This window comes from Anser brachyrhynchus, assembly GCF_964034855.1.
Source record: "Anser brachyrhynchus genome assembly, chromosome: 4".
Classification (NCBI taxonomy): domain Eukaryota; kingdom Metazoa; phylum Chordata; class Aves; order Anseriformes; family Anatidae; genus Anser; species Anser brachyrhynchus.
Genome location: NC_137698.1, coordinates 49,052,245 through 49,065,587, shown reverse-complemented (window position 1 = coordinate 49,065,587; position 13,343 = coordinate 49,052,245). Strand labels below are relative to the sequence as shown.

The window sequence follows — 13,343 nt, the reverse complement described above, 5'->3', positions numbered from 1 at the left end:
ACTAATGTATCATTTACTAGTATTACTAGATATTTAATAGTCAGTGACTTCATATTGAATTGGATCAAATGAAATATTGCATTTAGCCCACAACAATCTTTTAAATGACAACTACAATAAAGAATTGACTGTTTGCCAGCAGAGCTGTAACAGACAAATACATACTTTTATTATTGTATTTCTAAATGTACAAATTAAAAGGCAAATCAATTAAAAAGCTGTCCTGCTATTTTATGATTTCAGAGGGATTTAGGAAAGTCCAATGCGTGTGGTGATCTGGGTGCATAATCATCTATATTTAGACACCTAAGTGGAAAAAAATCTAACAACAAAAAAACAAAAACCACAGTTGACCTAAGCTCTTCTTTTTCCTTGTCATCACTTCCTCACACAAGTCAAAAAACAGTCAGCTCTCTACATATCTGTTCCTGACATGTTGCCTCACCGTTAACTTCCACAAGAGTTTGCACAACGTGCCCAGTTTTTCAGCAGCAGAAATGATTATTTCCCAACCCCCAGTATTTGTCCCTTCCGCGCTCCACAGTTCAAGTGGAATGACAAGCAAATGCTAAGCCATTGGCAAGAAAAAGGAGGTGACTTCAGAAGATTGTGGGACTTTTTCTCTTGGAGAAAAAAGGGAGTAGGCTGGTAGAGAGGGCACACAGGAAACAGTAGTTGGTAGAGCTCACCTTGCATTGGTTGAGCTCTCATTCCAGGGAAACCTTTGGCTCCTGTGCCTTTGGGGTCTGGCATTTGCAACTTTTCAAGTGAGAGTTTTGAATTTGTCTGAAAAAGACAGATTCCTAGTTTTATTGGAGACAGTAACTTTATGAATGCAGAGGTTAAAGCGTTCACCTGGGACTGTGGCAAATCAAAACAGCAAGGTACTGGAGCCCACCTCTCTCCCACCCCCTCATGATGGTCTTGATCACCAGAATATGCCTGAATCCCCTCCACCATGTCCCTTGTGTTTGGGCATCCTTTGCTACATATGAAGACTCTAAATGATACCAGCCAAGATCCCAAAGAAAATCCCTTTTGGCTTGTGTTTTCATTACACAATGCAATGAGTCATGAAAAAGAAGAAATAGTGTCTTCCATCCTGTAGCATGGAGAACACATCCTATACCCTGCCTTAAAGCACAAGCAAGGGAAGTATTTGCTTCCCTTTTCAGCAGTCTTTCAGCAACTGGATTATTGCATAACTTTTGCTTTCTTTGTTACAGCTGCATGCTTTTAACAAAGTTAAGCATGGAAGGTCTCTGCTCGCGGCAGTATCAGCTCCGTTAATGACGTTACCCTTCAAAAGGGAAGGCAATTCCATTTGCACAAGTCATCTGGATGGTGGCGGGAAAACACATGCTGCCAAAATCAGATAATGGGCTTGGAGTTCCCACAGGCAGGGGCTGGGATCAGATACTGGGCAAAGTGTTGAAGGGTTCCAGGGAGAACTTGAGTGAAGCGTGGCACTCCCAGGAACACAGGTTAGGAGTGCCTAGCCTTTGGGCTTGATCTCATGTCTCAACCTTTTTATGCCACTATTACATCTCCTTACATAGTCCTGGTGAAACTGTGTCATATCGGAGAAAAAGTGTAGGCAGAGGCGATGCTTTAGCTCTCAGAAAACATAGTGGACTTCTATTTCATTACAAATATCCTGCTCTTTTAAACTGATACTTACTCTTAGCTCAGGGGCAGGGTTAATCATATAGGTGGAGCAGGCTCTTGGCTTCACTTTTGTCCTGGGGATTTTTTGTGGTTCTGTTACTGCCACACTCAGGAAATAGCTTAGTCTAGTGCTAAGGAGGGCAAGAAGTCAGTGATAATACTAGGGGATTCAAAGGGGATTTTTCTTTTTTTTTTTTGCCTCAAATATTAATGACACTTCAGTGCATGCCATAATTAGATAATAAAGCTGTAAATAGTTACAAAGAAAATAGGATTCCTAATCAGATTTTAATTACCCTGTGTGTGTATGCATGCATATGTAGAGAGACAGAAATACAGAAAGAGATCCCAAAAGAAAAGAATCAGCCAAACCTTGTTCAAAGTAAGCTGGCTAGAAGTTTGACATCTACAATGTGATCCCAGTTAAACCACACTGTTAATTTAAATGAAACATAAACAAAAAACAAGCTTCAATATCTGTTAAAATCTCCTCCTTTTCCATGCCGTAAGAGAACTACAGGTATTTTTCAGGAAAGCTCTGTAAGACAGGCATACAGTTAAGGAGAAACACCATTTGGAACCAGAAAGTGGTATCTTTTGTTGACTCAGTACTCAGAAAGTGGTAGGAGAGTCAAACTTGGTTATATCTTTTCTTAGACCAGCTGATATAGTGATAGGAAACAGAGGAATTTTCATCACAAAGTTTCTTTATCAAGGGAGTTAATGACTAATGGTAAGTAGTAAAATATAAGAAATTATAAACAAACTGTTCAATTGTTCTTATAAATAAATTACAATATTTTACATGCTAAAGATAAGTTGAGTTTTTACAAACTCCTCAAAGCTAGGGAGAAATATCTCTATAAATCCTCAGATCACAGAAACATGAAGCTTTGAGGTTGGAGATGACAAGCAGCAAAAGTCTTTGTAGTCAAAAGAACAACTTTTCTACAGCATCAGAACAGAATGTCTTCACCTAATCGCATGCACTCCAGGTGGGTTAAAAACCATATCTTTGTTTATGTGATAGATCACCATTTGAGCCCAAGTTTTCCCTTGAAATGGCTATTATTTCTACCAGCCACAGTAAATAAATACTCAGCATTCATGCAACAAGGTTCTTTAACAAGCTTGTCTACAGCAGTACCGTAATATTTATTGTTATTTCCCTGTGTTAAGACCTAGGGTTACCGTAACTGAAAGAGAAACGAGTTATTAACAATACCAATATTTATAAAGCAAACAAAAGTAATTGTGTTCGGCAAGTCATGTCACTGTGTTTGCATACAAAGCTTCCTCATTCATTAACATGTGTTACAAGAAAATTGCGGAATGATTTTCAAGGTTGCATAGAATCAAGTATCTACATCCCCTAGGAAGCTCTGAATACTACACCCTCAATTCCTTTACTAAACAGAAAGTATTGGAGATGAATTTATTTTGTAAGATACCACTTTAACAGAAAAAAAAAAGAAAAGAACAAAAAAAGTCAGTAAAATCAAAATAGTGCAGAGGTAAAATCTTGACTGCAGTGGAAAAGCTTTTCACTGATTTCAGCACTATCTGATTTCCATACCAATTGTGTAAAATCAGATAAGTAGAAGCTATCACCACCAAGGGAGAGAAGAAAATAAATATCTCAAACATCCCTACAAAAACAGTTATTACCATGAAGAAAAAAATACAATTATAACATAAAAGTAATTGAAACCATCAGAAAGTTATATTATGAAATAATAAGCATATGCATTACAGAAAAAGCACAACATTTACAAAAGTCTACAAAGGAAACTGGACTGCAGGGATATTATTTATGTATTTTAATAAACTAATGCATTATATTATTTGCAGGAGAATAATTCATCGTCATCTAGGAAGGAGTTTCACAACAGTCATGTGACTCATTTTTACTGCATCTGGGAAATTCCTCTAACGCAATCTACAAGCTAGCAGAGCACACAAGTCAGGCACAAAACCATATAAAAGCACAATGGATTGCTCAGTTCAGATATCAGCAATCCTCTGCCAGGAGAGGTCACAGCTCCACAGAACCTGAGCTCAACAGCCAAGCTAAAGACTCCTCTCTAATCATGAACGGCAAACTTGGGGCTGTCCTGGCTCTTCTCCTGATTTCCGTGGCTCTGTCTCAAGGTAAGCGAATCCCTGCCGAGACCCACCTGACTGCAGCACTGCCTTGGCATCTGCCAAGACGCGTGTCCTTGCAGAAAGGTAGCTTTATGCTTGTTTCAGCAAGTTGGTTTCTTCTGAAATATTTTCAGCTGCTTCTCCTCAGTCAGAAATTTACCGTGCAGCTCTCGTACTGAAGAGTTACTGACATCTTGTGGGAAAAATTTTAAGGATGCTACTGATATTTGCTTTGCTTCTGTATTTCAAGTGCATTTGGCTAGAGGCAGGATCTTCTTAAAAGTGTTTGAATGTTCCTCTGCCTTCCCACACAAAGGACAGTATTTTTCAGCTTATCAGCTCATGTTTTTGACTTCTTGACCATGCTGCCTCAGGCAAGCAGTATACAGCTGGCAGTGGAGAACAAACAATAAAAACATGCAGCAAAGACGAGCCTCAAGCTAGGGAAAAAATGCAGGGCTCTATCTTCTAGACAGGTGCCAGTCTGTCAATCCAGATAGTGAAATGATGTAATCAGCAGTGTTGTCAGTGCAAGTAACAACAAAATGTGTGGTTTTATTTTAAAACGCCACGCTAATTTAATTTTAAATGTGCTCAGGTATTGGATCCTCTGAAAAAAATAAACAACTGATTTTTACATCATGAGGATTTAGTCAGCTTGGCCAAATGCAGGACTCTAATCTAGAATGTTTTTAAGACGGAGCAGCCGTGCTTTCTGTCAATACAGCGATGATAAAACTGCCTCTCAAAGTGCAATCTTCCTTTTCTGCTTATAGGCAGGAGCCTGGTAAGGATGGGAAACGAGCTCCGGTGCCAGTGCATAAGCACTCACTCGAAGTTCATCCACCCTAAATCTATTCAAGATGTGAAGCTGACGCAAAGCGGCCCCCACTGCAAGAACGTTGAAATCATGTAAGTACCTCTGCAAGAGCCTCTCTTCTGTACCTGCACTCCGCACTGCGCTGTGGCTGCAGGCTTTCTGCGTAGTCTCCCTTTCTTGTATATTTCTGAACTGATCTGTATTTATCTGTCACGGGACACACCGAGTATTTGTTCTACAGAGGTAGAACATGAATTGCAAGGACTGGTCAGTGCTTAATGCACGAGGGACTAACTTAGTTTGAATCCTGCATTTACTTGGCAGGCAAAACTCACAGTAAAACAGTCCTGTGACCACCTCAGAGAGACAAAATACGTTCCTGTTAAGCAGATTTAGGGAGCCCCTGAAACTAACCTGGTTTGGGACAGCATGGAGGAGGGAGTAAGATGTTGCAATCTGTATACTGCTGAAACTCCTCTTTGCACTGGAGGTTTCAGCGCTTTTTTGAGAATCTTTACTAATGCAAACAAACTCCAAACAAGTACCTATAAATATTGAGGAGGATTAATGGGAATGTGTGAGCCATCTGAGTGCAGGCACGCAGACTCTGAAAATGCAGTATTACACTCTGTGCACAAAACAAACCCACGTACTATTTTCCTGACTTTTTTTTTCTTTCCTTTTTGCAGAGCTACTCTGAAGGACAACAGAGAGGTGTGCTTGGACCCCACTGCTCCCTGGGTACAGCTGATCGTAAAGGCAATTCTGGCCAAGTAAGTCCTGTTCATTCTCAGTTTGGGCAGTTAAGTTGTAAGCCTCCCCAAAAAGCCAACTTGTAGGGTTTCATAGTGATAGTTTCCATTTGCTCTTAGTCAGATTTAAAGAACAAGGATACTTGTTGCTTAGTTATAGAAATGAGCTCTTTTGTGAGCTCTGCTGCAGGGTCCTTGCTCAAGCTGCTATGCCTCTATTAAACCACTAAGTACTGGCAACTCTGTCTGCAGGGAAATGAACATTCCCTGAAAAATGGGTCTTTAGTACAATCCATCTGCCCCTTAATTGCAGTATCCTATGTCAATAATCCATACTTCAAAGTTAATGAATTCCTTGATATGAGCGAATGCAGAAACTCTTGGTGCAGAAGTTTCCTAGCTGGGCACCAGCTATGCAAACACTGGCACTCCAGTAATTGCTTTTGAAACTTTGCCTTCATTGTCTCTGTGCCTTGTGACAGCAGACAGAGTTGGAAACAGAGCACTCACTCCTTCTTAACTGTTCATGCAATACTAAGTAATGATAATCGTTCTCTGAACCGCCTTTTAAACCACCCTTTTCCTTCACCTCTTAACAGGGCTCAGCTCAATTCTGATGCACCGCTGTAAGAAAAATACAGACAGAAAAACTCTCAGAACCGCTCCCGCTCCTCCGCTGAGAGAAACACCCAAGGAGAGCACCATCCTACTCTCAGGAGGCATGCCACCTTCCTCCTCCCGCATCGGTGTTCTTATCTTCGCCGTAGATCACCGTGTCTACTTATTTATTTATTTATTTAACTGCATCTATTTAAGAAAGTCTTTCAAAATGGTCAGTGCTGTCCGTAGGACACGCTGTCCATTGAAACCGAAGATACTGAACAGGAGAAGTGGCTTGCTCAAGGAAATGAAGATCCCTTGGAAGTCACTTCAGTCAAACACAACCAGTTAAGTGCAATGCACTTACAGCACAGCTTGCTTGTACGAAGCCCTACTATTTTGCTATTACAGCAGCAAACCAGTAAATCCTCCTGCTCCCCTGGAGTGCTCTAGTATGTTGTGTCAACAGCAGTTTCCTTAATCACAGTCAGCCCGTGGCTTCACTGTGAGCTCTGACTTTATGACTTCAAAAATCTAGCCTGCAGAATCTGTAAGAGAGTGGCTTTGGTGTTTATTTATTGTGATTTCTGTGGTATTTATAAATATATTTATTTAGTAGTTTCTACACAAGACAGAAAGCGATGATAATTTATTTAATTTCTACTGTATTTTCCATTCCTAATAATAATTTTTAAAGAAATGTTCACAGACCTGTTACGCTGTGTAAGGACTTGGTTCTATGTCTAATTATCAAGTTATTCATCAAATGGAAAAAATTGTAGCTTATATAGACAGAATTTGCTTGTGAGAATGTCATTATTCCTGACAATATTTTAATAAATGCTTTCTACAAAAAAAAAAAATCTATTTGTTATCTCTTTGTTATTTTACATTTTCATTCACTTTATTTGGAAACAATTTGCTCCAGTTTTGCTATCCTGGTCTGATTTCTGGAGCTGAAATGCCAATTTGGAGTCCATGGTACTTTAAGTCACTCTGTTACAGTAACCTGACACTACTGAATGCAAAACAGAACTCCTAGCTCTGGGAAGAGGGTAGGGTAAAATGCTCATCCACCTCTCTTCTGGCTTTGAGGATTGCTGGGCTGTGGGGCAAGGCTCCTAATTTAGGTTCCTTGTTATAAGACAGCTTTACCCTCAGATGTCTGAATGCTGCCCGTGCCCAGATCAGCCCCAGAGCTGTAAATCCTGACTGCATCAAAAGGCCACTATTTGTCTGCCAAAATTTTAGGGTCTGTATTTTAGGCACCCAGATATCAAGCATTTGTCCTGGTGTAACAACAGCTTGCTACTCTGATTGCTGGAACAGAGAGCACTGAGTGCTCTACGCCTGCATCTTTGAAAAGAAGGAAAGACTGAAAATGTCTTGCACTTAGGAGAGGAGAAGGCTGAGGAGAATTTGAGCAAGATTTAAGAAATCACGTAGACAACTGATGACATGAACACAGGACTCTTTGATGTTACTTGATGAAACTTGCAGGTCAGTGTAAAATAGGTGGAAGAGTACTTCTTTACACAGTATATAATTATATTGTATAGACCTTCTGGAAGGAGGCAGACAGATTCAGATACTAAAGGGAATACGGAGTGACACACTTCTCACTTCCCTAGGACCTGGCATGGTACAGTGGGGATGGCAACTCCCTGTTGCTGCTGATGGACACGGGCTGCTGGGCTGGATGGACATCAGCACTGACCCGAAGGGCATTTTGTATGTTCTCTTCTGGAGTAACCAGATCAGGCTTAGCTGATCTGAAAACGTGGCTTCTGTTTTGTTTTTGTTTTTGTTTTTGTTTTTCTCTTCTTCAGGATCACTTCCCAGAGTGAAAGGCACTTTGTGCAGAAGAACCAGCCGTCCTCGTGCCACAGCAGCATGGGGTTAGCATCCCAATTTACACTCATGCAAAGCAAATTCTTGACCAATTTGCCCACCTGTTTGCCCATTTCATAACCAAAGGCTGAATGAGGCAAAAAAACGGGCCTGCTTCTTCTCTTAAGAGAGGAAAAGGGTTAGGATTTGAAGGGCTTTATACCAGACAGGAGGAAAAGAAGATTGCAAGAGAGGTATTGAATGTTTTGGAAACTCTAAATCTATCAGATTCAAGACCTTGTCCTGCTGGATTTGGAACAGGGACTTAAGCCCATGTAGGAAGGAGATCTAATATGCCAGTCTGCACGTACTTCTTCCTGTTGCAAATACTAGCATTGCTATAAAAAAATGAAACCTTCATAAGATAAAACAGAGTATCAAGAGACTGACTACACAATAGCCCCAAGTAAACAGCATTTCCAGAGGATATGGCAAAAATAGGTTGGATTCCTGCTTTATCACTGGCACAAAACCAGTTGAAACTCAGGTGAATCCATATCCTTCAGACCCTGCGTACATTCTTTCTGAAGGTACTTCACCTTTACCTGTGATCTACGTATTTTTAAAACCTCAAAAGAATTTTGGCCAGGTAACTTTGTGATTATAAAGCCAGAGAACAGTCTTTGGCTTGCTTCTTCTTGAAGACGTTGCTCAGTGAGATCAATTTCTGTTCTCTACACAACCCACATGAGTTTGGCATCAGGTTGAGGTGTTCAGCCACTTGCCCTCTGAACAGTGTGCTCTACAGTTACCACGTCATGCACAAACAGGAGAAAACAGCATCCTTTGAACACATGTAGACTATTTAATAAGTGTGTATGCGCACGTGTGTGTGTTTGCAGATGGATCTGTGTAATACACCAGAGAGCTGAGGAAGACTCAGGACATTTGTGCCACCACTGAAAGGACCCTGAGATTTCATTGCAGTTAACTCTACATTCTTGTCCACCTTCGCCTTTCTGCAATCGTGTAGAAGCTTCTGCTCCCCTTGGCCACTTCATTTTGCATCTGAATTGTATTCTGCAGCCCTGCCAGAAGGCCATTCCCTTTATAACAGCCGTCTGCATTCATCACCCTCCTTTTGTTTCTCTCCTGCCATCCTGACAATTAAATGCAACAGAGGTACTTATGTGTACTTTCTGTCCTCAGCTGTTTTCATGGTCCCTTACTTCACCTTTCTTCAAAACCACTTTCTCTTCCTTCTTACAGCAACAATTTCAAGCTGGGGGCAATGCAACAATAACAACAACCAAACAACCCAGCAGCAACCTCACGTCATTCCCCTTATCTTCTCCCTCCCATGGCTGGTTGCTGTAAAAACTCCATTGTGAACTGTAATGTGTTCCCTCAAGGTTCATATGTTTCATATGCTTTGTTTCATACGTGCTTTCTTAAAATATCGAAAGTATATTTCTCTCTAATGTATAAGTGTTGCAAACCACAGAGGAAGTCATTGAAAGAAATACTGGAAAGTCCCTGGACAAGCACTCTAAACTCTTCCTTAAAAGAACAGAGAATACAAACATTAGCTTGCTGGTCTCCCCTTTTCTGTCTGTGCTGTATATTGACTAATACAAACATCCTGGTCATGTATCAGGTGACAGATACTTTGTCCATGTTTTGCTTTCTTTTGTTTTATGGATTGCTCCCCATTCTGGAAATTATTGCATTTTTTAAGTTGTTATCACTTAACATGGGAAAATCCCAGGAAATTTACACATAGTGCCAGCTTGGTACTGCAGACTTGTTCCAAGCTTTGCATTTATTTTTGTTTATATGAGGATATTATGACTGACTCCACAGGAAATGGACCCTCTTAGAATCAGACTTCCATGGATGTTTGTGAGTCAGGAAATAGACATTTTATTTCTGTGTGCAAAACTGAAACAAGAATTTTGCCACCTGTGAAATCAAGACTGAGATGCTTGTTGTTGAAAAAAATTGCGAACGTTTGTTTTTAATATTATATACATTTATTTTTAATAGTAAGTATTAGTCGCAGTCAGTGTACAGATGCCTTCTTTCACCATTTCTATGGATCTCTAGAGAGGAAGACATTATGAGGGGAAGAATCTAGAATGCAGTCTGAGAATCTAAGTGTAATTTGGAAATTACAGTTTTGAATTACAAAAGGAATAAGCTGTTTCCCTTTCATCTGACTGAACGCCTAGCTAAAGTTCAAGTCCAAACACTGTATTATTGCAACTGCATATCTACAGTACTTATGATATGTTTTCTTCAAACCCATCACACTTCTTGCCTTCTCATCATCCTGTGACAATGATTTTTCCATGGTTTTATCATGTGTTGTAGAACTACACACATCTAGTTGCCTTCAACACGACACACAGGATTTTTTCATATTTTCTCATTTTTTTTTTCTTCATAATCCCTTTCTAAATGCTTCCTAGAACTCTAGATGCCTTTCTGGCTGCCATACATTTTACACAGTTGTCTAGGAGCATCAAACCTGTGACACCCAGATCTATTTCCTCAGGGGCAATCACAAAATTACAACTCCTTCTGTACATATACTGTTAGTTATAGATATAACTAGACATACTCATACTTACTGATGCTGTTACATCGCCCTTTCATTAACAGGCATCATTGTGACATCTTTCTACAACTTTCTGCAGACAGATTTCAGTATAGATACGTTTTTCGTTGTTTTTCTTTTTGTTTTTGTTTTTTTTTTTGAACAAATATCATCCATTTTAACCAATTATCAACCTCTAACAGGTCCAACTATCTTATTCACGAGGAACATGATCAATTTTTTTGGAAAGAAAGGTATACCAGGTTGACCAGATCCCACTTGCGTCTATCTCTACTGACTCAGCCAGGATTCTAGGGGCTATAAGAAGAAAGACTTTCCTCTCCAAATGGCACACTGGCATCTCCAGTATCAGTCTAGCAATTTCTCCTATTCTCTACCAGAGGATGGAGAAACTGTGAAAAATCCAGTACGTTCTTCCTTTGCAGATCACTGTTTTCATAGATACAAACCTTCAAAATTTGTGGAAGTAAAATTTCATTAGACAAGAAGCTTGTTTTGAAAGCACATTTGGACCCAGTTAATTGCTCTTCCTCCAATGAGCTTTCAGCTTTTGGGGAAGGCAGTGGAAAAAGGAGAGCAAAGTAGCTTTTCTGACTCAGCTAACACAATATGCCAAAATGCCAAAATCAGTTTTTAAGCACTGAAGCAATGCTTGCACTGAGCTGCTGAGACTGATGATTTCCAGCTTTTCTTTACAAGCATTTTCTCAAATAATGAAAACTGCATGGCACGTATGTGCATCAAATGAATAAGCCCATCTACTTAGCTTGCTTTTTTAAAATTAAAGATGTGTATTTCATTCTTCCACAGAAATCACAATGACTTCAAAACCACTGTCAATTCTTCTTTCCCTCCTTTTTTTAATTTTTGAGGTCACCTTTTTTTCAAGATTACCAGCAAACAAAGGAATCACAATTCAACCACCCATGCTAAAACTGAAATGTCAATATGATTGTAAAAGTCTGACATACTCAACATTCCTATTTACAATTAGGGAGTTCCTCTGGAAATATTTCTATCACCTTTATTTACCTTCTTATTGCACAAGGATGTCACCAAGGAGGGAGACTTCTCTCATATCCAGGGACATGGATACAAATTTCATCTTTCTCTGCTACATGGTTAGACACCATTAGTTAGGAAAATAAGTGTATTTTTGGTTTTTGGATTCATATCTGTTCTTTCTTGACAGTTTCGATTTGCTGTGAAAGTGGGATCAAGACATGGGTGTGAAGGTGCTGAGAGGAATTAATCTTAATTCCAGGATTAAGAAAGAAAAATGCCACGCTTTTGGCACCCCTCAACCTTCTGAGGTACACTTTTGACTCTTACAGCCTGTTCATATTCCTCTGATGGGACGAATATTATTAGAAGGCTGCGTTAGCTCTGCAGGGGATGCAAGTCCAGCGTTTCTGCAATGAATAATACTGTTGTGAGCATTTGTACTGCATTTTGATGCAGCAGGGAAAGCATTTGTGCCCTTACACCTTTTCAGTGGAGGAGAAAGTGGTAATGCTTGGCAGTAGCTAGGATTACATACTGGGAAAAGCACATGTATGTGGACACTAGGAGAACTGGGGTTGATTTTAGGATGCTTGCTGTAATAGACCTGAGGGGTGCCTGGCCTTTGGGCTTCTGCTCAAACTTCTGCCCTCTAAGATACTTTTAAATTTGTTTCATCTTACTTCAAGTGGCTTACTATCACAGGACTCTTGGCAATGTAAAGGAATCAGGTGGTGCCAGGGAGAGTCTCCCTCCAGGAAATACCGAATAACAAAGAGAAAGAAAAATGTAGGCAGATGATAGGAAGTCAAACCTTACTTCTAAGAAATAGGAGCATTTTCTTTTCTTTCTTTTTGCTTTAACTCTTTGCAGTGCATTCTTTCCTTCTTTACTGTTTATGAACTGTAAGATACATATTTAGGGCACACATTTGCCTGTCTGCTAGACTATCATCGCTCTTCAAGTTATGTTAGTGTATACTCAAAGTATGGCAGTCTTCAGCAGTGATTACTGTTAACTGTTGACAGGACTTTTTTTGTCCCACTTTGCAGTGACCTTAAAATCCAGGTAAGAAGAAACACATGCATTTTCTGAAAATAAACTGTCCTCTTCCATGCACTTAAAGAAAGCTCTGCTTATGGCTATGAAGTACCAATAATACAGAAGCACTAACAGAAGACATTCTTGACCCATATCTAATCACGAATGGCATTGCTGCAGCCCTGACTGTTTCCCTGGTATCACAAGCTGTGTCTGAATGTGAGCAAATCCTTCAAACCCTTATGACTAAAGCCAGAGTAGCTTTCCAAAATACCCAGTGACCTACCTGTTAAAACCTGAGTGTGTGTTCATACACGTAGGCAGTGACAAAAACACTGACAAATGATTTTCAGTTTCAACAGCCTACGCTCAGTGAGAAAACTACCTACCCTCAGTACTTACTCTGAACTAAAACCTAGTGAACATTTAAAGAAACAGTCTACTCATGGTAGAAAATAATTGCTATGCAATATTTTCTGTTTGTCTGACCTCACTCTGATGCAGGTAAGGTCTTTCTCTATGTAGCATTCCTTTGTTTTTCTTAACTTTTATGGGAGGCAGTTTGTTTTGTGTTTGTTTTCCCAAAATAACAATTATGCCATATAAAAGAGGATTGTACAAATGTGGATTGCACAAATGTAAGAGGCATCTGTAGACAGGCTTCAAAGCAATAAAAATGATATTTGCAAAGGCATTAATGCAGATTTAATACATTACAACTAACCACAGACTGTGGTTTTATCAGGTTCCAAGTACTTGAAAACAAAGCTTTACATTCTAAATATTTATCTGTTTAGGACAAGGATCAGAGGCAATTCTTCTATCAAGTTTTGTCAATATGAGAACAATTTTGACAACTACATGT

General features: G+C 39.7%; 2 protein-coding genes across 4 annotated transcripts in view; one reads left to right on the top strand and one right to left on the bottom strand.

The window, feature by feature from the left end:
* RASSF6 (Ras association domain family member 6) overlaps positions 1-13,343 on the bottom strand; it is a 128,806-nt gene that overhangs the window by 60,423 nt on the left and 55,040 nt on the right. Inside the window, exon 1 of one of the 3 annotated variants that reach the window (XM_080591536.1) lies at positions 3,846-4,544. The exons of 1 other annotated variant lie outside the window; for it this stretch is intronic. The gene's annotated coding sequence lies outside the window, so the exon portion shown is untranslated. Of the gene's footprint in view, positions 1-689; positions 769-3,845; positions 4,545-13,343 lie in introns of those variants that run through there. One more of the 3 variants, XM_080591535.1, reaches the window with a different exon arrangement.
* Positions 2,244-13,338, top strand: LOC308194926 (interleukin-8). Its single transcript, XM_080591566.1, has 4 exons — positions 2,244-3,819; positions 4,590-4,725; positions 5,323-5,406; positions 5,985-13,338. The coding sequence occupies exons 1-4, from the start codon at positions 3,759-3,761 to the stop codon at positions 6,013-6,015; spliced, it is 312 nt and encodes a 103-aa protein (XP_080447692.1). The 5' UTR covers positions 2,244-3,758; the 3' UTR covers positions 6,016-13,338.